This window comes from Salvelinus namaycush, chromosome 1 (genome assembly GCF_016432855.1).
Source record: "Salvelinus namaycush isolate Seneca chromosome 1, SaNama_1.0, whole genome shotgun sequence".
Taxonomy (NCBI): Eukaryota; Metazoa; Chordata; class Actinopteri; order Salmoniformes; family Salmonidae; genus Salvelinus; species Salvelinus namaycush.
The window spans coordinates 76,672,759-76,698,119 of record NC_052307.1 but is presented as its reverse complement, the minus strand read 5'-3'; the positions used below and the strand labels follow the sequence as shown (position 1 = coordinate 76,698,119).

Sequence of the window (25,361 nt, the reverse complement as noted above, 5' to 3'; positions counted from 1 at the left end):
GGTAACGGGTGTGTGTTGGTAGTGGGTGTGTGTTGGTAGTGGGTGTGTGTTGGTAGTGAGTGTGTGTTGGTAGTGGGTGTGTGTTGGTAGTGGGTGTGTGTTGGTAGTGGGTGTGTGTTGGTAGTGAGTGTGTGTCGGTAGTGGGTGTGTGTTGGTAGTGAGTGTGTGTTGGTAGTGGGTGTGTGTTGGTAGTGAGTGTGTGTTGGTAGTGGGTGTGTGTTGGTAGTGAGTGTGTGATGGTAGTGGGTGTGTGTTGGTAGTAGGTGTGTGTTGGTAGTGGGTGTGTGTTGGTAGTGAGTGTGTGTTGGTTGTGAGTGTGTGTTGGTAGTGGGTGTGTGTTGGTAGTGAGTGTGTGTTGGTAGTGGGTGTGTGTTGGTAGTGAGTGTGTGATGGTAGTGGGTGTGTGTTGGTAGTAGGTGTGTGTTGGTAGTGAGTGTGTGTTGGTAGTGGGTGTGTGTTGGTAGTGAGTGTGTGATGGTAGTGGGTGTGTGTTGGTAGTGGGTGTGTGTTGGTAGTGGGTGTGTGTTGGTAGTGGGTGTGTGTTGGTAGTGAGTGTGTGTTGGTAGTGGGTGTGTGTTGGTAGTGAGTGTGTGTTGGTAGTGAGTGTGTGTTGGTAGTGGGTGTGTGTTGGTAGTGGGTGTGTGTTGGTAGTGAGTGTGTGTTGGTAGTGGGTGTGTGTTGGTAGTGGGTGTGTGTTGGTAGTGGGTGTGTGTTGGCAGTGAGTGTGTGTCGGTAGTGAGTGTGTGTCGGTAGTGAGTGTGTGTCGGTAGTGAGTGTGTGTTGGTAGTGAGTGTGTGTTGGTAGTGGGTGTGTGTTGGTAGTGAGTGTGTGTTGGTAGTGGGTGTGTGTTGGTAGTGAGTGTGTGTTGGTAGTGAGTGTGTGTTGGTAGTGGGTGTGTGTTGGTAGTGGGTGTGTGTTGGTAGTGAGTGTGTGTTGGTAGTGGGTGTGTGTTGGTAGTGGGTGTGTGTTGGTAGTGGGTGTGTGTTGGCAGTGAGTGTGTATTGGTAGTGAGTGTGTGTCGGTAGTGAGTGTGTGTCGGTAGTGAGTGTGTGTTGGTAGTGAGTGTGTGTTGGTAGTGGGTGTGTGTTGGTAGTGGGTGTGTGTTGGTAGTGAGTGTGTGTTGGTAGTGGGTGTGTGTTGGTAGTGGGTGTGTGTTGGTAGTGGGTGTGTGTTGGTAGTGGGTGTGTGTTGGGTGTGTGTTGGTAGTGAGTGTGTGCTGGTAGTGAGTGTGTGTTGGTAGTGGGTGTGTGTTGGTAGTGAGTGTGTGTTGGTTGTGAGTGTGTGTTGGTAGTGGGTGTGTGTTGGTAGTGAGTGTGTGTTGGTAGTGGGTGTGTGTTGGTAGTGAGTGTGTGTTGGTAGTGAGTGTGTGTTGGTAGTGGGTGTGTGTTGGTAGTGGGTGTGTGTTGGTAGTGAGTGTGTGTTGGTAGTGGGTGTGTGTTGGTAGTGAGTGTGTGTTGGTAGTGGGTGTGTGTTGGTAGTGAGTGTGTGATGGTAGTGGGTGTGTGTTGGTAGTGGGTGTGTGTTGGTAGTGGGTGTGTGTTGGTAGTGAGTGTGTGTTGGTAGTGGGTGTGTGTTGGTAGTGAGTGTGTGTTGGTAGTGGGTGTGTGTTGGTAGTGAGTGTGTGTTGGTAGTGAGTGTGTGTTGGTAGTGGGTGTGTGTTGGTAGTGGGTGTGTGTTGGTAGTGAGTGTGTGTTGGTAGTGGGTGTGTGTTGGTAGTGGGTGTGTGTTGGTAGTGGGTGTGTGTTGGTAGTGAGTGTGTGTTGGTAGTGGGTGTGTGTTGGTAGTGAGTGTGTGTTGGTAGTGGGTGTGTGTTGGTAGTGGGTGTGTGTTGGGTGTGTGTTGGTAGTGACTGTGTGTTGGTAGTGAGTGTGTCTTGGTAGTGGGTGTGTGTTGGTAGTGAGTGTGTGTTGGTTGTGAGTGTGTGTTGGTAGTGGGTGTGTGTTGGTAGTGAGTGTGTGTTGGTAGTGGGTGTGTGTTGGTAGTGAGTGTGTGTTGGTAGTGGGTGTGTGTCGGTAGTGGGTGTGTGTCGGTAGTGGATGTGTGTCGGTAGTGAGTGTGTGTTGGTAGTGGGTGTGTGTGTTGGGTGTGTGTTGGTAGTGGGTGTGTGTTGGTAGTGAGTGTGTGATGGTAGTGGGTGTGTGTTGGTAGTAGGTGTGTGTTGGTAGTGAGTGTGTGTTGGTAGTGGGTGTGTGTCGGTAGTGAGTGTGTGTTGGTAGTGAGTGTGTGTTTTTAGTGGGTGTGTGTTGGTAGTGAGTGTGTGATGGTAGTGGGTGTGTGTTGGTAGTGAGTGTGTGTTGGTAGTGGGTGTGTGTTGGTAGTGAGTGTGTGATGGTAGTGGGTGTGTGTTGGTAGTAGGTGTGTGTTGGTAGTGAGTGTGTGTTGGTAGTGGGTGTGTGTCGGTAGTGAGTGTGTGTTGGTAGTGGGTGTGTGTTGGTAGTGAGTGTGTGATGGTAGTGGGTGTGTGTTGGTAGTAGGTGTGTGTTGGTAGTGAGTGTGTGTTGGTAGTGAGTGTGTGTTGGTAGTGAGTGTGTGTTGGTAGTGAGTGTGTGTTGGTAGTGGGTGTGTGTTGGTAGTGGGTGTGTGTTGGTAGTGAGTGTGTGTTGGTAGTGAGTGTGTGTTGGTAGTGAGTGTGTGTTGGTAGTGGGTGTGTGTTGGTAGTGGGTGTGTGTTGGTAGTGAGTGTGTGTCGGTAGTGAGTGTGTGTTGGTAGTGAGTGTGTGTTGGTAGTGGGTGTGTGTTGGTAGTGGGTGTGTGTTGGTAGTGAGTGTGTGTTGGTAGTGAGTGTGTGTTGGTAGTGAGTGTGTGTTGGTAGTGAGTGTGTAGTAGTAGCAGGATAAGTAATAGGTGGGTCATAGGAGAAGACTGCTCCTGGCATCAGACCCACCCTACAGTAAAGCCTTGGATTTCCTCAGACGGCTAGGCTGGGGCAGCTGGGCCAGCCACTGACCGACCACCCCTACCCAGAGTAGCCAGCCTGTCTGTATCCAACACGCAGCATGGGTGGTCCCTAACCTGACCACACTGTACTGTACTACCTCACCAACACACACGCCCAACACTCCCCACATACACAATCCGCACACTGGCACTCTCCCTCCTCTCCTCTCCTCTCCTCCTGCTACCTCTCATGCTGTTTTCTTTCTTTCTTTCAGCAAATATGCCATGTTTATTTATGGTGCCCTCGTTCCATTTTTCTTGGTCTGTGTCTCGTGTGAATACTCTCGCCCCTCCTCCCCCATTTACATGTTTTTCTCCATTTTCCATAATTACTTAGGGGAGAAAAGAACACAATCCACTTTGGAGAGAAAACGCATGGCAATGAACACCACCATACACACTGACATTACTTCAATAAAACCTTCAATCTGAGCTGAGCATAAAACGAGCTATTCTAAGTGCACCTTTATAAATATTTTACTCTTGTTCAAGAAAATTAACAAACATTTAAAGGACTTTAACTGAATACTGTATAAAACAAACTTCTTCTTCCACCAAAAACAGTATCTCCCTTAGCCACCACATTGGCGTGAACAACGTTTTCCCCTCACTAACAATATGCTGTGAACAGTAGCCCCGGTGCTGTCTAAAGGCTTGCCACGTCGCTCAACTGGGATGGTATCATTTCAAAGGCAGCATTTACCAGCCTCTTTCATGTCCCCACCTCCACCCTCCAGGCACTTCTCTCTCTACCAGCAGCAGCATGCTTCATTAGGTGTCGTTACTTTCTCTTCTCTCCATCTTTGTTAATTAGGATGTGATAATTATTCCCCTCCATCTTCACCCCTTCCAATTACCGATGGCCAATTATCATGTAATGTGAATGACGACTGTAAGACAGAAGAATGAAGCGAGAGAGAAAGAAGGAAGGAGACAGAGAGAAAGATAAAGGAAGACAGTAAAGTACAAGTGCTAAGCTGTACCAGTGTAATGTCTGTCAGACAGAAACCCATAGAATCCCATGAGATTAGACATGTGGCCTGTGGTGGGGTGTGGCTGGGGAAGGAAAGGCCAGTGAGAGAGTGGAAGGGTGAGGGGAACACATGAACGAGCCACTGACCTGAATCTGCTGCTGGAGGATATTGATTTTGTGCTGCTGCTGCAGAAGCTGCTGCTGTTGTCTGGCAATCTGTAGATAAACACCAGAGAAGAAGAGTCACTACAGTCAGAAACATGTTCCTCTCATCTCAGAGTACAGTACATGCTTATACCACTCAGCCAGGCCGGGGACCGACTATCAACTGACACTAAGGAAAACATGACACTGTAACTGCAGGACAGTATTTGCAAACAAGAAGCCATGGTGATCTGAGCCCCATTACAACATATCACCACCTGCCTAAAGACATGACAAGTCAACAGTGGCCTTCAGCATTAGTCATAGTATAGCAGAGCTGTAGATGATGTGGCCTTGCTGGCCTAGCTTGTTTTCTGGCTATGTGCTTGCCTAGGAGGGCTGTGATGGACAGTCTGAGATGGGGAAGCAGAGACGGAGATTGATGTGTTTACAATGGTGGTAACTGGTGTAGGCTGAGCTGGACCGGGCCGGGCTGGGTAGGAGTGTTCTGTCAGACTCCTATCCCTCTCCTCTGAGTGGCACGGCATCTGCCCGTGAGCAGCCCCCATCTATCCCAGCAGCCTCTCTGTCTAACTACACGCTCGCTTCATTGAGCATGACAACCTAGTTTTAAGTGTCATTTAATTTTCATTTTCAAATATAATTACAAAGTGTTCACTGTAAGATATCAGTCGTCTGCAAATGTGTCAGGATTAATTTGTGCTTCTTCACGAGTGTCAACAGTTAATTACTATGTTGTGTCTGGATGGCTAAATGACATTCTAACTCTGGGCAGGTTCTCCTCTTCTCCCCCCACTCTATCCTACCCTTTTCTTCTTCATTGAGGGATAGACAGATCTGCTCTCTCTCATACATGATGGCAAAACATGCAAATATCCTAAATCACTATATAGTTTATTAATATCAACATAGCATACCATGGAACACCCTTCTTCATAATACTGTGATTTCACATATGGAAGAAAACAAAAAAAACAAATTTAGTTTATAGTAAAAGATGATTGAACAATAGCATGATTGAAAGGTATACAGTACTGTACATAACATCCCAGGTAATTGACCTTCACAGTTATTAGCACATGCAGGACTGAAAGCTGTAGGGAGAAGGCTAACTGTAATTGTAGGCTGTAGTCCAGGCTGGTAATTTACTCCTGGCCATTAGGAGGCTTGGTGATAATAAACCCGTCGCCAGTGTGGACAGATCCCGTCCTTATTTCCAACCAGACATTAACACAGTTCATGGGCTGTGCTAATTTGCTGATTTGTACAATATGCCTCATTTGGCTGATTTGTGCCACCCTTCTAACGCAGGGAGAGATTGTTCTAGTAGGGCTCTATTTACAAGATATAGACGACCTCCAGTGTTTAATATCATGTTTAATTCACATAGCCACTAAAATGTGTTAATACAAGTCATAATGACATTTTTCTCAACACACAGCATAAATGTGGGCGAGAGAGCATGACGACACTTAGATGAAATACTCAAGCTATTATACTGTAAAATAAAACATATTTTAAATCTAATATTATTTCAAATTCCTACTAAATAATAACACTTTATTGGCATCTTTCAGCAATAAAGTTCCCTGATGAATCAATAGAGGGTTAAGGGATTTTTTAAGCATTTAGTAAAGGGAGGAATATGTGTAAGATGTATAATGACAGGAAAGTGGCGAGAGAGAGACAGAGGGAGAGAGAGAGACAGAGGGAGAGAGAGAGACAGAGGGAGAGACAGAGACAGACAGAGACAGACAGAGACAGACAGAGAGAGACAGAGACAGAGACAGAGACAGAGACAGAGAGAGAGAGAGAGAGAGAGAGAGCGGGAGAGAGAGAGCACATAATATGACATTTGAAATGTCTTTATTCTTTTGCAACTTTTGTGAGTGTAATGTTAACTGTTAATTTGTATTGTTTATTTCACTTTTGTTTTGGCAATGTTAACATAGGTAACCCATGCCAATAAAGCCCTTAAATTTAACTGAAATTGAGAGACAGAGACAGACAGAGAGAAAGAGAGATAAAGCCCTTAAATTGAATTGAATTGAGAGAGAGACAGAGAGAGAGAGAGAGAGACAGAGAGAGAGAGAGAGAGAGAGAGAGAGAGAGAGAGACAGAGAGAGAGAGACAGAGAGAGAGAGACAGAGAGAGAGAGACAGAGAGAGACAGAGAGAGAGAGAGAGAGAGAGAGAGAGAGAGAGAGAGAGAGAGAGAGAGAGAGAGAGAGAGATTGATTGATTGAGAGAGAGAACACACATACACAACCAGTGTGTTCTTACCTGTTCCTGCTGCTGGCGGGCCAGCTCCATTTGCTGCCTCTGTTTCTCCATCTGTGAGGCGGCCAGCTTCTTCTGCTCATCGTGAGCGGCCAGGAGCTGCTCTCTCAGGCTGATCAGCTGAGTGATCATGGTGCTCAGCTGGTACTCCTTCTCTACCAGGCTCTCTGGAGTACCTGGGGGGGGGGGGGGGGGGGGGAACAGGGGTCAGGTGAAAGGTTAGAGGTCAGCAGGGTGATCATGGTTAGGGGTGTCAGGTTGGAGATGAAAATAGATGAAAATAAATGCAGAACATGTTTTATTGTACTATTCTATGAATCTATTCATATCAACATCTGAAATACTTGGCCATGTCAAAGAAGACTTTAGTGTCTCACGCCAGCCTTGATCTGCCACTGACTGTGGAATGACTTCCTTAACAGTGCTGTGGTCACAGCCCTGAGTTGTCAATTTTAGCTGCTCACAGCTTCACAGAGGGTGAGAAGAGAAAAGGGGCAGGGAGGGATTGTTCCTGGGGAATAAGGAGAGCTGTTGGGGGGGGGGGGGGGGGGGCTGATGGGGGCTGATGGAGGCTGTGGGGGGGCTGATGGGGTGTGGTGGCAGATGAGTGCCAAAGTCACAACATAGCAGCAGACAGCAGCCCGTCACATCCTCCTCGTCTCACTCTTCTTCCTCTGTCACACCACCAGCTCATGTAGCGAGATGTTGCCACGGTCTCTAATGACTCACCTCCTCTCTTCCTCCTCTCCCCTCCTCCTCCTTTTCTCTCTAATTAGGGGAGGAGCAGACACAGACAGCTCTCTCTAAGAGGGTCACTGCATGTAGACATCTATAGCTACTCTGCTGCATCCTCTGACAAGTGACAACACATAGCAACACCAACTAGACTGCTGCCCTGAAATACACACAGCTACTGGAAACAGTGAGACATTTCCATAAACAAGAGGAGAGAGAGGAGTCATGTTTCTCCTGGGTGATGGATAATTACTAGATCACTAACAGATGCCACGCCTCCTAGACACGCCCACAACACTACGTACCACGGCTGTCCAAAGCTGCTAATTACTGTAAGCAGTTGCAACCCTCTGATTAATAAGAGTGAATGGTTGAGAGCGCTGGGCAAGGACACAATGATGGATGCAGCCCCAGTGAGGATGTGTGTCTCCTCTTCCTCCAGTCACATGTCCTAGTTCAGCGTCCGTGATGGAGAGCATCTCCACCTCACTGCTCTGCTCTGTATCTTCGCCTAATCAATGCTAAGTGATCCTCCCATTGACTTACACAGCCAACATATAATTGCCAGTGAGAGGCTGGACAGTAACTCACTCTCCTCTCGCTGCACTCCTGTGTGACAAGCAGAGGTTGGAGCTAGTGCACAATGAGAGAGGGAGAGCGCGCATGAGAGAGAGAGAGAGGGAAAGAGAGAGAGAGACAGAGAGAGAGAGAGAGAGAGACAGAGAGAGACAGAGAGAGAGAGAGAGAGAGAGAGAGGCAGAGAGAGAAATAGAGAGAAATAGAGAGACAGAGAAAGACAGAGAGAGAGAGAGAGAGAGAGAGAGAGAGAGAGAGAGAGAGAGAGAGAGAAAGAGACAGAGAAAGAGACAGAGAGAGAAGGAGGAGGAGTGGGAGAGGAAAAAGAGAGACTACAGCGGAACAACAGAGAGAGAGAGACTGAAAGAGAGAAGGATAAAGGACAGATACCAGTACAGTAAATAGGGATTCAGAGGGAGCTGAATTCTTTCTTTCCTGGGTGTCTTCCTCTATCCTTTGGACACATCTGTCTTGAGTTTCTCCCAGGGCTCCCCGGGGCCCTCTCCACTCCAACTATTTTAATTTGACTAAACACCTGATTTATTTTATCTCTCCGATGAGGAAGGCCATTTGTCTTAATAGGGCCTGTCAACCTCCAGAAGCCATTCAGGGCAATTTACTGGCAGCCTTGCCTAGCACTGCTTGCCGCAATGGAAGAGAGCTGCAATTCTCCATTTATCCTCTTCAGAAAAAAGCACCTAAAAGCAGCTATTCACTAAGCCTGTGTGCGGTTTCCCAGGCCTGAATTGACTTCTTATTCACCCGACCACTTGTTCTGAATGCCTTATCTGTAAAAATTGTACACTCAACAGCGATTTTGTTCACCTTTGGCTGTGTCCATAAAGGCACAGCCTTCATAGGTCACCAGTATCTACACGGCAGAAGACAGCGAGTCCAGGGACGGGGGGACGGGGGCAGGAGTGGCAGAGAGAGAGGTACTCTAACAGCAAAGCAAACATCTGGACTCAATACTGTCCTGTCAGGATCCAGGCTCTTCTCTGATGTTCAGTCAGAAACCAATGGTAGGATTGCTTGTTAAATGTCTGTGAGTGTGTGAGTGTGCGTGTGTGCGTGTATCCTCACTTCCAGGAGCAGGCCAGTGCACGGGGGCCACAGAGGGATCGGTGGGCTCTAGCCTGGGGGCCATGTGTGGGGAGTGCAGGTCTGCACAAACACTAACAGAATACTAAAAGAGGGCTCATTGTTTTGAAATTGGGCAGCATTGTGGGGACCTCAGGCTGCCCCTTGTACCAAGACAACAGGCTGCCCCTTGTACCAAGACAACAGGCTGCCCCTTGTACCAACAAAACAGGCTGCCCTCTGTACCAAGACAACAGGCTGCCCTCTGTACCAAGACAACAGGCTGCCTTCTGTACCAAGACAACAGGCTGCCTTCTGTACCAAGACAACAGGCTGCCTTCTGTACCAAGACAACAGGCTGCCCTCTGTACCAAGACAACAGGCTGCCTTCTGTACCAAGACAACAGGCTGCCCTCTGTACCAAGACAACAGGCTGCCCTCTGTACCAAGACAACAGGCTGCCCTCTGTACCATGACAACAGGCTGCCCTCTGTACCAAGACAACAAACAGCCCTCTGTACCAAGACAACAGGCTGCCCTCTATTCCAAGACAACAGGCTGCCCTCTGTACCAAGACAACAGACTGCCCTCTGTATCAAGACAACAGGCTGCCCTCTGTACCAAGACAACAGGCTGCCCTCTGTATCAAGACAACAGGCTGCCCTCTGTATCAAGACAACAGACTGCCCTCTGTACCAAGACAACAGGCTGCCTTCTGTACCAAGACAACAGGCTGCCCTCTGTACCAAGACAACAGGCTGCCCTCTGTATCAAGACAACAGGCTGCCTTCTGTACCAAGACAACAGGCTGCCCTCTGTACCAAGACAACAGGCTGCCCTCTGTACCAGGACAACAGGCTGCCTTCTGTATCAAGACAACAGGCTGCCCTCTGTACCAAGACAACAGGCTGCCCTCTGTATCAAGACAACAGGCTGCCTTCTGTACCAAGACAACAGGCTGCCCTCTGTACCAAGACAACAGACTGCCCTCTGTACCAAGACAACAGACTGCCCTCTGTACCAAGACAACAGGCTGCCTTCTGTACCAAGACAACAGACTGCCCTCTGTACCAAGACAACAGACTGCCCTCTGTACCAAGACAACAGGCTGCCTTCTGTACCAAGACAACAGACTGCCCTCTGTACCAAGACAACAGACTGCCCTCTGTACCAAGACAACAGGATGCCCTCTGTATCAAGACAACAGGCTGCCCTCTGTACCAAGACAACAGGATGCCCTCTGTATCAAGACAACAGGCTGCTCTCTGTACCAAGACAACAGACTGCCCTCTGTACCAAGACAACAGGCTGCTCTCTGTACCAAGACAACAGGCTGCTCTCTGTACCAAGACAACAGGCTGCTCTCTGTACCAAGACAACAGGCTGCTCTCTGTATCAAGACAACAGGCTGCCCTCTGTACCAAGACAACAGGCTGCTCTCTGTATCAAGACAACAGGCTACCCTCTGTACCAAGACAACAGGCTGCCCTCTGTACCAAGACAACAGGCTGCTCTCTGTACCAAGACAACAGGCTGTCTCAAGACAACAGGCTGCCCTCTGTACCAAGACAACAGGCTGCCCTCTGTACCAAGACAACAGGCTGCCCTCTGTACCAAGACAACAGGCTGCCCTCTGTACCAAGACAACAGACTGCCCTCTGTACCAAAACAACAGGATGCCCTCTGTATCAAGACAACAGGCTGCCCTCTGTACCAAGACAACAGGCTGCCTTCTGTACCAAGACAACAGGCTGCCTTCTGTACCAAGACAACAGACTGCCCTCTGTACCAAGACAACAGGCTGCCTTCTGTATCAAGACAACAAGCTGCCCTCTGTACCAAGACAACAGGCTGCCTTCTGTACCAAGACAACAGGCTGCCTTCTGTACCAAGACAACAGACTGCCCTCTGTACCAAGACAACATACTGCTCTCTGTACCAAGACAACAGGCTGCCCTCTGTACCAAGACAACAGGCTGCCCTCTGTATCAAGACAACAGGCTGCCCTCTGTACCAAGACAACAGGCTGCTCTCTGTACCAAGACAACAGGCTGCCCTCTGTACCAAGACAACAGGCTGCTCTCTGTACCAAGACAACAGGCTGCCTTCTGTACCAAGACAACAGACTGCCCTCTGTACCAAGACAACATACTGCTCTCTGTACCAAGACAACAGGCTGCTCTCTGTATCAAGACAACAGGCTGCCCTCTGTACCAAGACAACAGGCTGCCCTCTGTACCAAGACACCAGGCTGCCCTCTGTACCAAGACAACAGGCTGCCCTCTGTATCAAGACAACAGACTGCCCTCTGTATCAAGACAACAGGCTGTCCTCTGTACCAAGACAAGTTGGTCCGGTATTGTCTTGTCTCTACTGTATTGTCTTGTCTCTACTGTATTGTCTTGTCTCTACCTCATGGTATTGTCTCTACTGTAGTGTCTTGTCTCTACTGTATTGTATTGTCTCTACTGTATTGTATTGTCTCTACTGTATTGTATTGTCTCTACTGTATTGTCTTGTCTCTACTGTATTGTATTGTCTCTACTGTATTGTATTGTCTCTACTGTATTGTATTGTCTCTACTGTATTGTCTTGTCTCTCTGGAACAGGTTCTAATCTAAATGCTTAAACTGAATGTTTCTTACATAAAAAGATTTCCAGTAAGCTGATTTGGACAGTGAATCTTGTTTAAACAATTACAATCAGCCAAAACATATTTTTAGAAGACTGTTGGTAAAACATAACATTGAATGCCTAAAATTGATTTGACATCAGATGATCTAAGTGTGACTTGACCTGAGCAATGTCTTCCCTGTACATCAGCATACCCACATCGGACTACATATGTCTTTTGTTGGCCTGGTTTCGTGTAAAAATCCTTTCCCTCCTGTTCTAAATTATGGATCAGCTTTAAAATGCAGATACAACTTTTATTGGGCGGTGCAGTATAGGACAGCGGCAGTGTTTGTCTGACCGGCCTGCTGACAAAGAGGCAGTTTCCTGCATATTGCATGGCTCTTAACAGCGGTGGGGCCAAGCCAGCCCGTTAACATGTCTCCTCACATCCCGTTTGCAGCGGGAGATGGACAGCCGAGGGATGCCTCCTCAGTACATGAAGCAGCCTGGTTCCCCACTTCTAATGTGTTGTGACAATCTGGGAGCGCTTCCTCATTCTCCCACCCTGCCTCAGGCTGCTGGGGCTGGATCAGGCTGCTTCCCCTGGCTGGGAATGGGTCAGAAGGACAATAGCAGCCTGCAACAGGAGCCAGTCTGGCCCAGGATGTCCCTTGAGCGGGCAGGTTGGAGGGTGGGCAGGTGATCCCGTGCTCTCCCCTCTCCCCTCATTCTCATGGAGAACATGCCAGACTGACACTCTGGAGGAGACAGACAGCAAAGTCTTGTTGTTCACCACCTCATTCAGCATTCACCTTTTCAGATGCCCACCTCTTTTAAACGTCACAAAGTAGGGCAGAAAACATCAACCAAACGAGCGACTAAATAAATGATAAGAGAAAAACAAGTGAGCCATGGTTGCTGGGAGGGGAGTCGAGCCTTGGAGTCTGTGGATAAAAGGAACTTTGTAGGGGTGCGATTTGTTCTGTCCAATACCCACATCTCCCTCTCTTGGCCCCCTTCGCTTTCTTCTAATCAAGCAGTCTCTAATTTGGGTTCCAAGTCCAGCACCAGGGAAAAGAAGGAGGCTTGTTACTTTGAAGAGTCCCTGGTGAGTAACGCAGATAAAAGATTCAGGCACAAAAAAGGAGAAAAGGAACGGGGGTGAAAAAGAGAAAAAAATCACAAGGCACCCTATTCTGTCCCTTCCTTTGGTTAGGACAGCTGAGCCATTATGACCCAATCTGAATGCCTTTTTTTACACCAGAACACTGCAATTTCTTTGTCCCTCCATCAGTCAGCTATTGTGGATCCTCCCATATGCTGCCAGTCCATCCTAAGTAAATGAAGACTTGTCTAAATGCTGCAATTGTTCCGGGCTGTGTCCGGACACACACTGCACATAGCTAGCATGCCTGGCGTGCTGAAGGCAGGAGCTGTTCTGTGCTGCTCATCCACATGAGAAAAGGTAACTCCGCTGGCTGAATGCACTGCACAGACACACACACACACACACACACACACACACACACACACACACACACACACACACACACACACACACACACACACACACACACACACACACACACACACACACACACACACACATACAGTACACACATGGTGATGATTCGGTAGCGCTGGTGTGTTCAGTGCAATACAATTTGTAACACTAATATGAACTCAGTAGTCCTCTGACCCCATGTTCATGTCTTCTAAAGAAGAAAAAAATACAAAGATACAATTGAATTACTGCTAATGGAATCTAGTACTGCTTCCTGTAGCCTTGCAATGAAAGAATTTTTCGGGGCAAAGACCTTGCTCCAAAAGCAATTAAATCCTCATTTTGAATCAACACAAACACACGTTTGCACATACAAACACAAACAAATACACACAACAACAGATTGTTTACCAGTAAAAATCATGGTTGCGGATGACTATGTCTTTCAAATTCCATGCATATATTAATGTTGTCAATAAATCTACATGAATATTATACATTGTGACTGATAAACAAAATCTTTGTCTTGTGTAGCCTAAATAATCCATAGGATAAAACAGCTGGCTATGAGCCTGCTAAGCAAGCACAACCAGAGACAACAAAAGGGTATTTGACGAGCTACAGAGATTTGACTTAAGCTGAACTATGTTTTAGGCTTGTATATTGTCACGTTCCTGACCTGTTTTCTGTTGTTTTGTATGTGTTTAGTTGGTCAGGACGTGAGCTGGGTGGGAATTCTATGTTGTGTGTCTAGTTTGTCTGTTTCTATGTCAGCCTAGTGTGGGTTCTCAATCAGAGACAGATGGTAGTCGTTGTCTCTGATTGAGACTCATATATAGGAGGCTTGTTTTGTGTTGGGATTTTGTGGGTGTTTGTTACCTGTCTCTGTGTTTGTGGTCTGCACCAGATAGGTCTGTATCGGTTTTGCACATTTGTTATTTTGTATGTTGTTTGTAGTGTTTCACTTGTTCTTTTATTAAACATGTTGAACACTAGCCGCGCTGCACTTTGGTCCTCTCCTTCACCTATGGAAGAAAGCCGTTACAGAAACACCCACCAAACCCGGACCAAGCAGCGTGGCAACGGGCAGCAGCAACAGCAGCAGCAGTACAAGGAGGAATGGACATGGGAGGAGATTCTGGACGGAGAAGGACCCTGGGCAGAGCCAGAGGAGTGTCGCCGTCCCAAAGCGGAGCTGGAGGCATCAAAAGCGGAGAGGCGGCATTATGAGGCGCTTGCAAGGTTGAGTGGCTGGAAACCCGAGAGGCTCACCCAAAAATTTCTTGGGGGGAGGCTAAAGGGGAGTGTGGCGAAGCCGGGTTGGATACCTGAGCCAACTCCCCGGGCTTACCGTGGAGTGAGAGGGCGTCGTACTGGTCAGACACCGTGTTATGCGGTAAAGCGCACGGTGTCCCCAGTACGCGTGCTTAGCCCAGTGCGGGCTATTCCACCTTGCCGCACTGGGAGGGCTAGGTTGGGCATCGAGCTGGATGTCATGAAGCCGGCCCAACGTATCTGGCCTCCAGTACGTCTCCTCGGGCCGGCGTACATGGCACCAGCCTTACAGGTGGTGTCCCCGGTTCGCCTGCATAGCCCAGTGCGGGTTGTTCCACCTCGCCGCACTGGCAGGGCTACGGGGACCATTCAACCTGGTAAGGTTGGAGAGGCTCGGTGCTCAAGAGCGCGTGTCCTCCTTCACGGTCCGGTATATCCGGCGCCACCTTCCCGCCCCAGACCAGTACCACCAGTGCCTACACCACGCACCAGGCTTCCAGTGCATCTCCAGAGCCCTGTTCCTCCTCCCCGCACTCGCCCTGAGGTGCGTGCCCTCAGCCCGGTACCTCCAGTTCCGGCACCACGCATCAGGCCTATAGTGCGTCTCAGCCGGCCAGAGTCTGCCGTCTGCCCAGCGGTGCCTGAACTGCCCGTCTGCCCAGCGGTGCCTGAACTGCCCGTCTGCCCAGCGGCGCCTGAACTGCCCGTCTGCCCAGCGCCGTCTGAGCCGTCCGTCTGCCCAGCGCCGTCTGAGCCATCCGTCTGCCCAGCGCCGTCTGAGCCATCCGTCTGCCCAGCGCCGTCTGAGCCATCCGTCTGCCCAGCGCCGTCTGAGCCATCCGTCTGCCCAGCGCCGTCTGAGCCATCCGTCTGCCCAGCGCCGTCTGAGCCATCCGTCTGCCCAGCGCCGTCTGAGCCATCCGTCTGCCCAGCGCCGTCTGAGCCATCCGTCTGCCCAGCGCCGTCTGAGCCATCCGTCTGCCCAGCGCCGTCTGAGTCTTCCGTCTGCCCAGCGCCATCTGAGTCTTCCGTCTGCCCAGCGCCATCTGAGTCGTCCGTCTGCCACGAGCCATTAGAGCCGCCCGTCTGTCCCGAGCCATTAGAGCCGTCCGTCAGTCAGGAGCCGCCAGAGCCGTCCGTCAGTCAGGAGCCGCCAGAGCCGTCCGTCAGTCAGGAGCCGCCAGAGCCGCCAGCCAGTCAGGAGCCGCCAGAGCCGCCAGCCAGTCAGGAGCCGCCAGAGCCGCCAGCCAGTCAGGAGCTGCCAGAGCCGCCAGCCAGTCAGGAGCTGCCAGAGCCGCCAGCCAGTCAGGAGCTGCCAGAGCCGCCAGCCAGTCAGGAGCTGCCAGAGCCGCCAGCCAGTCAGGAGCTGCCAGAGCCGCCAGCCAGTCAGGAGCTGCCAGAGCCGCCAGCCAGTCAGGAGCTGCCAGAGACGCCAGCCAGTCAGGAGCTGCCAGAGACGCCAGCCAGGAGCTGCCAGAGACGCCAGCCAGTCAGGAGCTGCCAGAGCTGCCCTACAGTCATGAGCTGCCCTACAGTCATGAGCTGCCCTACAGTCATGAGCTGCCCTACAGTCATGAGCTGCCCTCCAGTCATGAGCTGCCCTCCAGTCATGAGCTGCCCTCCAGTCATGAGCTGCCCTCCAGTCATGAGCTGCCCTCCAGTCATGAGCTGCCCTTCAGTCATGAGCTGCCCTCCAGTCATGAGCTGCCCTCCAGTCATGAGCTGCCCTCCAGTCATGAGCTGCCCTCCAGTCATGAGCTGCCCTCCAGTCATGAGCTGCCCTCCAGTCATGAGCTGCCACTCAGTCCGGAGCTGCCACTCAGTCCGGAGCTGCCACTCAGTCCGGAGCTGCCACTAGTCCGGAGTTGTCCCTCTGTCCTGGGCTACCTCTCTGTCCTGGGCTACCTCTCTGTCCTGGGCTACCTCTCTGTCCTGAGCTACCTCTTTGTCCTGAACTACCTCTCTGTCCTGAGTTGTCTCCTCTATTGTAGAGGGGAGTTGGTGAAGGTTCCTGGACCATGGTCGGGGGCGAGGGTCGCCACTCAAGGGACGCTAAGGAGGTGGACAAAGACAATGGTGGAGTGGTGCCCTCGTCCACCGCCGGAGCCGCCACCGCGGACAGATGCCCACCCAGACCCTCCCCTTGAGTTTTAGGGGTGCGCCCGGAGTTCGCACCTTGAGGGGGGGGTTCTGTCACGTTCCTGACCTGTTTTCTGTTGTTTTGTATGTGTTTAGTTGGTCAGGACGTGAGCTGGGTGGGAATTCTATGTTGTGTGTCTAGTTTGTCTGTTTCTATGTCAGCCTAGTGTGGGTTCTCAATCAGAGACAGATGGTAGTCGTTGTCTCTGATTGAGACTCATATATAGGAGGCTTGTTTTGTGTTGGGATTTTGTGGGTGTTTGTTACCTGTCTCTGTGTTTGTGTTCTGCACCAGATAGGTCTGTATCGGTTTTGCACATTTGTTATTTTGTATGTTGTTTGTAGTGTTTCACTTGTTCTTTTATTAAACATGTTGAACACTAGCCGCGCTGCACTTTGGTCCTCTCCTTCACCTATGGAAGAAAGCCGTTACATATATACGCTTGTTCAGAAACGCTCTAAGGCCATATGTGTTTCAAGTAAAAACGGTATCAAAGTATCTGGGTGCCCTAGTCAGAACGAACAGAGACAATATGAGTAGCAGCTGTTTTACCTGGCCTGCTGCCTCTGTGATGATATAAAACTGTTCATCCTGCCAATAAACCATCATTAACAAGCATGAGTAAGGACTCACCAACATGTCAGGCTATGGCAGCCTGGACTATCAATCCTCACAGCCTTAGATACTGGACTACATGGCCATGAATTTCCCATGGAGAGTTATCCATCAGCAGGGAACTGCTAGAAACAGACACCTTCTAAAAACACTGGGAAGTGTTTATTATGCTGATGTGAGTATACTGTACTAAACTCATTTGGTTGCTGTGTGTGTGTTAATTCTATATCCCTATATAGACATCATTTCTGCATCTATAGCAACGTCTCCCCAAGTGTTTAACATATATTTTCTAAATATTTCTCAAAAAATGTTTTGATTGACACGCCAAGTGGTTAATAATAAAAGCGTACTTCATCGGCCTGACGTTCACACTGAACATTAACGCGGGCTAATAATATAACGACGGAAGAGGCATGCCTCTTCAGTGTAATTATGCTAATGTGAAAGCCTCAGCACTCCACTGTGTATCAGTGGCATCGGACGAGGTACTTCATCAGAGCTCGACGATAGCAGCCTTACAGACCTGAACAGATAAGACTGAACACTGATAACAGACTGCTATCTTCCCAGAGGGAACTATTATCCCACCCAGAGACGAGACAGTTCAGTCTGTGTTTTCAATAGGAACCATTATCAAAGCAGAGGATGAACTGTAATAAAACTGATCTGTAGAGCGCTGACCACAGTGGGAAGTCATGTGACAAAGCTTGAAGCACACAACGAGGTACACTAGATTTTCTCCATCATCCAGTCATCCCTCATGACGTGTATGGTAATGACCTCTCCTGCTTTCATGTAAGGAGAAACACTTCTAGTCCAGGTTTATTATAAAATGATACAAACACTTTCAGGGCCTCCCTCCCTCACATCAGAGTTGTCTAGAGAACGACAAAAGGAGCTCTCTGTCTGAACAATGGTCAGGAAAACCTTGGAACGGAAGGGAATGTGTGGTTTCTTGCATTGAACCAATTCACTGGTCTTGGCTATAACTTCATGCATCTACACTGGTTTATTTAGAACCATAATATGAGGGATTGCATCTCATGTTCTTTTCTTTCACAAATGTTGTCCTTGATTTCTAAAGATGTTGACTGTGTGTGTGTGTGTGTGTGTGTGTGTGTGTGTGTGTGTGTGTGTGTGTGTGTGTATTAGAGGTCGACCGATTAATCGGCATGGCTTTCATTACAATTGGTAACCAGCCTTTTTTGGATTCCGATTATGGCCGATCACATTGCAATCCACGAGGAGTCTGGGTGGCAGGCTGACCACCTGTTACGCGAGTGCCACATCAAAAGGACCTTGAGGCTGCAAGGACCCAAGGTAAGTTGCTAGCTAGCATTAAACTTTTCTTATAAAATACAATCAATCTTCACATAATCACTAGTTAACTACACGTGGTTGATGATATTACTAGGTTAACTAGCTTGTCCTGCGTTGCTTATAATCAATGCGGTGCCTGTTAATTTATCATCGAATCACAGCCTACTTTAACTTCGCCAAACGGGTGATGATTTAACAAAAGCGCATTCACAAAAAAGCACAATCGTTGCACAAATGTACCTAACCATAAACATCAATGCCGTTCTTAAAATCAATACACAAGTATTTTTTTAAAACCTGCATATTTAGTTAAAAGTTAAAATAAATTAATGTTAGCAGGCAATATTAACTAGCAGGCAATATTAACTTACATAAATATGACATAACATTGAAGGTTGTGCAATGTAACAGCAATATGTAGACTTAGGGTTGCCACCCGTTTGATAAAATACGGAACGGTTCCGTATTTCACTGAAAGAATAAATGTTAGTTTCCGAATTTGACCATATTAATGACCAAAGGCTCATATTTCTGTGTGTTTATTATATTATAATTAAGTATATGATTTGGTATTTGATAGACAGTCTGAGTGGTGGTAGGCAGCAGCAGGCTCATAAGCATTCATGCAAACAGCATTTTACTGCATTTGCCAGCAGCTCTTAGCAATGCTGGGATGCACAGCGCTGTTTATGACTTCAAGCCTATCAACTCCCGAGATTAGGCTGGCAATACTAAAGTGCCTATAAGAACATCCAATAGTCAAAGGTATATGAAATACAAATGGTGTAGAGAGAAATAGTCCTATAATTCCTATAATAACTACAACCTAAAACTTCTTAACTGGGAATATTGAAGACTCATGTTAAAAGGAACCACCAGCTTTCATATGTTCTCATGTTCTGAACAAGAAACTTAAACGTTAGCTTTCTTACATGGCACATATTGCACTTTTACTTTCTTCTCCAACACTTTGTTTTTGCATTATTTAAACCAAATTGAACATGTTTCATTATTTATTTGAGGCTAAATTGATTTTATTTATGTATTATATTAAGTTAAAATAAAAGTGTTAATTTTTCATTCAGTATTGTTGTAATTGTCATGTATTACAAATATATATATAAAAATCGACAGATTAATCGGTATCGGCTTTTTTTGGTCCTCCAATAATCTGTATCGGTATCGGCGTTGGAAAATCATAATCGGCCGAACTCTAGTGTGTGTGTGTGTGTGTGTGTGTGTGTGTGTGTGTGTGTGTGTGTGTGTGTGCGTGTGTGTGTGTGTGTGTGTGTTGTGTCTCCGTGGCTGGTGGTAGATCAGCAGAGTGGCTCCGGAGCTGCAGCACTAGAGCAGCTGTAGGGGGAAATCCAGCGTGACATGTACTAACCTGGCCCAGCCATAGCAGCCAGTGCTTAAGCAGCATTACATGGCAGTGAGGATGTCATTTACTTTGCGGCCGGGAGACTGATAAATATTCCATTTACTACACTTCTATAAGTGAGAGAGGTGTATATTTGTCAAACGTTAAAATAAGGATTGCTGGTGATTCCTGGTAGTAACTTAAGATATAAATTGATTATTGCATTCTAAATAAACGGGATACCTGTGTGTCTGTCAACCAAGAAAGAATCTAATTATTTGTAGTAATAGTAAATATAATTTGGTAAATTAAATGTAAACACACTGAAATTAGGAAGTAAAATTTAAACATGATTTTAAGTGTCAAATGTATTAAAGTATGAAATGTGCAGCCAGTCATCCAGAGGCCCTGTCTGGTCAGGGAACCATCCCCATGCCTGGTTCCATGGCACAGGGCTTCTGCCCACACCGACACCAGCAGAGGCTGACCCAGACACCACCAAACCCACTCCTGTCTGCCTGTCTCCTCTCAAAACACAGAGCCAGGAGGGAAAAAGAGAGAGTGGACACAGACAGACAGACAGACAGACAGACAGACAGACAGACAGACAGACAGACAGACAGACAGACAGACAGACAGACAGACAGACAGACACACACACACGTGTTCCTTTCTGCAGCCGACACCACAAGCTAAATTCCTCAATTCATTAAGGGAGAAAAACAGAGGGCATTAGGCCCATACATTCATTTCGCAAATGCAGTCTGAAGAATAATGATTTACGGTGTCTCATATTTCACCTGGGTACACAGGGCCAACAGAAGACTATTGAAGTGTTGGGAGAAAAATGCAAACTGTGGCACTTTTGAATTGGAGGAATTGGAAGGATATTTCAGTGTGTGATGGGTTGAGGTGGTCCCTCCCTCTGCTCTAAATAGAGGTTACATTATCAAACATACACAGCTCTCTCCTCAAAATACACATAGCTGTATAACACAGATTCACTAGGTCATTTAGTCTTTGTGATAATCACGTTTACCACCTTACATTCAATTCCACTAATTCCAATTCCACTGATTTTTGAATGTTTATGCGCTGTTTATTAGTGACATTTTTAGTTTTTACTGCACATGGCCATGTGTGAGTATTTTGAAACAGGGTGGTATTTTAGAGCTGGAAACTAGAGGTAAAGGATTTATATTGACAGGGTTTCACAAAGAAAGTAGGTGAAAGAAACATGAAATGACAATGTTTTCCTGTGCCGATAAAAATCTGCTCCCACTTGTGGTTCCGCGTGTATTTACAGATATAGTGTGGAATCTCCATTGGCATTCGCTCTAGACTTTATTAGAGCCATTAAGAATGAAGCTGAATGTTAAATATAATAATCATGTTTTGAAGTAAACCCAGCTGGCTGAACAACCCCAGCTCTGTGTGCACACAGTAGTCCTCTCTCGGGATGGGAGAAGCAAGGGCAGGTAGGAGCAGCATCAAATCAGTCTCAGCTGCGGCCCTGCCCGGCCCCGCTCCTCGCTCTCCCCTTAAAGAGCTTCTACTTATCTGCCTGCCACAGGACTGTCAATGTGCACCCCGCCACTGTCATGTAGACAGCATTCACAAATTGATTATGAAAGTGCAAGAGGCTTGATTTTCGTTTATATAGAATTCAAGCTGCCATTTTAACGCAAATGTACAATGCTTAGCTTCATTTTTTATCAAACCTTCCGAGAAAATGAATGCAGTTTGTGTTCCAATTTAACTACCACATTTTTTTCTTCAGTTGAATAAATGCTTTGCCGTTTTTTCGGGGAGCTGTCGGACACTGGATGGCTACAGGGAAAGTTAAACAGTCCTGCAGTGTGTTGGTCTCAAAGGCCCTGATTGAGTATAAATGAAAGCCACACTGTACAGGGAGAACTTATTTGACCAAGCCTTTCCCCCATAAACCTGCATTCACATTCCAATGGAATTTACATTAAATACATGCACATCACCTGAATTCTTCAACTGACATATGTTAGGCACGGAGTGAGGCTAGCTAAAATCACTCTGGTTTCCGTCCAAAATATCAGCCTAAAACACAAAAAGAGTAAATGTTTTATTGTATAAAGGAGGGTAGGGCTTGTAATGATTCAATTAAATCAAACAACCACAATAGGCACCTCCCATCATTGACCATTTAAAAAACAATTTACAAACATAAACAGTACAGCCAGAATAAAGGACAGGAGTACTGGAACATACTATAGTGTAGGAGATCTCTCTGCCGTTGTGGCACAGCTTCTACAGAAAGAGATTCTCTTTGAAGGACCATAATTAAAACAGCCTCATGTCTGAGCAGTCATGTCCCAGGTCTCTCTCTCTATCTTTCTCTGTGCTCTCTCTCTCCTCTCCCTCTCTGCTCTATCTTGCTTTCTCCCTCCCTCCCTCCCTCCCTCCCTCCCTCCCTCCCTCCCTCCCTCTCACTCTTTCCCCCCACCCCCCCACACCTCCCTCTCTTGCTCTGTGGTTTTGTTCAGGCGATCTCATCTCCCTTCTCACCGTTCCTCATGATTGACAGCTAAGCTCAGGTATGAAAACAAACCGTTACCTCTGGAATCGGCTTGTGAAAAGCAATCCACCACTAATACTCCTTCACAAACCGTTCCCTCCCTCTCTCTTCCTGCAGCTGTTAATCTCTCACAGCTTAAAGGACAAGGCTGATAAACATCTGACATCATTACACCCAAATCATTCTATTCTCTATGTCTCTGTTAAGCATACTTCCTATCCTGTATTGATGGAAACAGCTCAAACGGTCTCCATTTTACTGGAAGTACCAGTATCAGTTTAACCACAGACCCATTCTAGCGCAGGAAACCACATGACAATACACTATAACTATGTACGTGAGGCACTAAATGCTTGGTTGCGTTGAACTGGGTGTAAGATAAAGGAAAGCCAACCTCAGATGTTTTGATACCATTGTTTTGTTTACTGTACTTTGTGTTTTACCCCAAGAGCATAATGTAGTCTGGGCATGTTTGAACACAAGTGCATAGTGTAAAAGAATGCAGTTCTATTCATTGGTGAAGTGAAGCCTTTGGTCAAATTCTGTTCCACCTATTGTCTTCTCCTGTGTGATAATTCCTCTGCGAGTCTTAACCCAGCAGATTCCTCCTCTTGCGACTACAACAATATGACAAGGTGCCATCCATGACAGGTTCATAAGGTGGAAAATATGGAAAGCAGTTGAGCAAAAACTACAGAGACTTTTAGATTCTCTACCGCTAATTCAGGCAGCCTTGTGAGGAAAAAAACATACAAATTACCAGTCTTTCGGTTCAAAAGGGACAGAACTTTATATTTCATTTATTTATCTTTGAACATCAAAAGCAATCTTTTGTAACAACGGAACAATGCCACAAAGGATGTAGTCTAGGTAGAATGTACAATGCCATTGGTTCCGGATTCAGTGTCCGCTGAGTAGAGAAGGAGTATCAAGGCCACTGTGGCAGTAGGTAGCTTTTACGGATGTTAGCCTTTATCCAGCACTGTCCTCCGTTAACTTAAACCTACAGGCATGCTTACCCTTTGTATTGATTTTAACCTAACAATTAATACAGCCTCTGATTCATCATAACACTTTAGATCGTAATCAGAAGGTGTTTTCTGCTTGGTGCCTTTGTTTGTGTTTTAATTAGGAGGACCTTGTGTGTCTCCAACCCTGGGCTTCTTTTTAATTGCCAGTATTTACATCCGGCAGACTTCAAACGCAGAAAGAGACATTTGTAAGGGGGAGCACAAAGCAGTCCTTTGAAATGTCTACAGTCATATGAAATGGCAGGCTAATTAAAAACCTTAGACAGCCTACCGGTGTGATATGAAAAGTAGTTATATTTCTAAGTCTAGTGTTCACTGTGTCTCCCTGCATGTGAGTCAACAAAGGCCACAGTGGGCATTATCAGGCTCCCGCGCTACCTGTTTACACCGCTGTGGAATAACCTCACCCTTACCATTTATCAAACAGAAAAATGCCCTGTAATTTAAATAGATCTGCTTTCAAAAGGCTAAATCATTTTAAACATTTGTTCCACTGCACTTTGATCTACAGGGTCAGCTACAATGAATCTGGTTTACCAAGATATGATTTATATTTCAGCTCATTAAGGTTATTGACCATGAATATACTTATTACAACATGCAATAGTTATTGTCTTCCCCGGCACACAGAGAAAATGTCATCCCATAATTAAAACCAAGGACAAATATTATTTATGATTGCCAACCATATGATAAAAAGAGCTATTAAAGTGGGAGTACATCATAAAGAAATGCTAAACATTTCCAGTGCACGCGCTAGCAGAATGCTACTTTCAGATGTCTTTGAATAGTTCTGATGATTACAATTGTGCATGATGAGCAGAGCAGCATCGTCTCTGTTTAGCTAAAATGACATGGATATATAGATATGAGTATATTCATGTAAATATTAATAATACAATCATTAATATACACCATTTTGTGTTGTGAGGTACAGACTTGAGAGTATGGGCGTTGGCAGGGAAGCGAGTGATAGAGAAAATAAGGAAGGGGAGAGAGAGAGAGAGAGAGAGAGAGAGAGAGAGAGAGAGAGAGAGAGAGAGAGAGAGAGAGAGAGAGAGAGAGAGAGAGAGAGAGAGAGAGAGAGAGAGAGAGAGAGAGAGAGAGAGAGAGAGAGAGAGAGAGAGAGAGAGAGAGAGAGAGAGAGAGAGAGAGAGAGAGAGAGAGAGAGAGAGAGAGAGAGAGAGAGAGAGAGAGAGAGAGAGAGAGAGAGAGCTGGAGCCTGGTGTTATCAGACAGCTGGTATTGTGCCTTCCTCTCCGCTAGCTACATAAACACCTTTTTAGTAACAGTCAGTGCTAAGAACTGGACCTGCAAAAAACCCGGCTGCCTGCCCAGGCCCACCTTCCCCGCGCATAAATACAGATTTGGAGGGAGAGCTGGGCTGTGCAGGGCTGTGCAGGGCGTTCACTAACAGAATCAAGGCAGAATTCCTTTTAGATGTGAGAGACCTAGAAGAGAGATGGCTCTCCTCGTCTCTGCACTTTCCTTCCTCTCTCTTCTTTCCCCTCTCTTCTCTCTCGACATGAACACACTGCATGAGTAGGAAGCAGTGTCTCTAGTCTTATAGTTTTATATAGCAGACATACGGACAACAGCCTCGTCTCTAACAGTAAACCACAGACACAAACAAAATGACAGACTGGGAAATGGGGTTGGAATTTAAAGAGAGGGCTCTGGACAGAGGCATTTTGACATAACAGATAAGGAAAGTGCAGAAAATAACTAGGGAAGGCAGCCAAGAGCTTTTGTCTAATTTCAGAGTGCAAGCCTGTTTCTTAGATTATGTATAGATTATGTATGTCTGATAGGAATAGGAGGATTTATTAATCTCACTTTAAGACACTCTTTACAAGAGAGCGCTGCGGTTGTGAGTGACCACATCATCAAGCTTACCTTTGACTTCTCCCAGAAGATCACTAGTGTCGAGCCTGTCCATCTTCTCTTTCCAGTCTTTTGACAGAAGTGTTTCCATGCAACTGGATTCTGAAAGACATGGGAAAGAAAAGAGACCTTTTAAAATGCTTTCATTTTAAAATTCACTTCTCCAACGGATTTCTTTCAGGAAAGGGTACGTCAAATCCAAATTCGATTTTTATGTATTTTGATTTTTACGATAATATTTTGAAGGTTCCAATTTCATTCATATAATTTCAGTTTGAATTGAATTACTGGTATTTGTATAACAATGAAAAGGAGCCT

The 25,361-nt window shown here is 46.8% G+C and overlaps 1 protein-coding gene across 1 annotated transcript in view; it reads right to left on the bottom strand.

Annotated features, from left to right (window-relative positions):
* Positions 1-25,361, bottom strand: part of LOC120049221 (transcription factor SOX-6-like) — a 202,846-nt gene that overhangs the window by 74,263 nt on the left and 103,222 nt on the right. The window contains exons 6-8 of the mRNA XM_038995460.1: positions 25,056-25,145; positions 6,357-6,529; positions 4,057-4,125 (exon numbers count right to left, since the gene is read on the bottom strand). Of these exons, the coding sequence (XP_038851388.1) occupies positions 4,057-4,125; positions 6,357-6,529; positions 25,056-25,145 (332 nt within the window). The remainder of the gene's footprint in view (positions 1-4,056; positions 4,126-6,356; positions 6,530-25,055; positions 25,146-25,361) is intronic.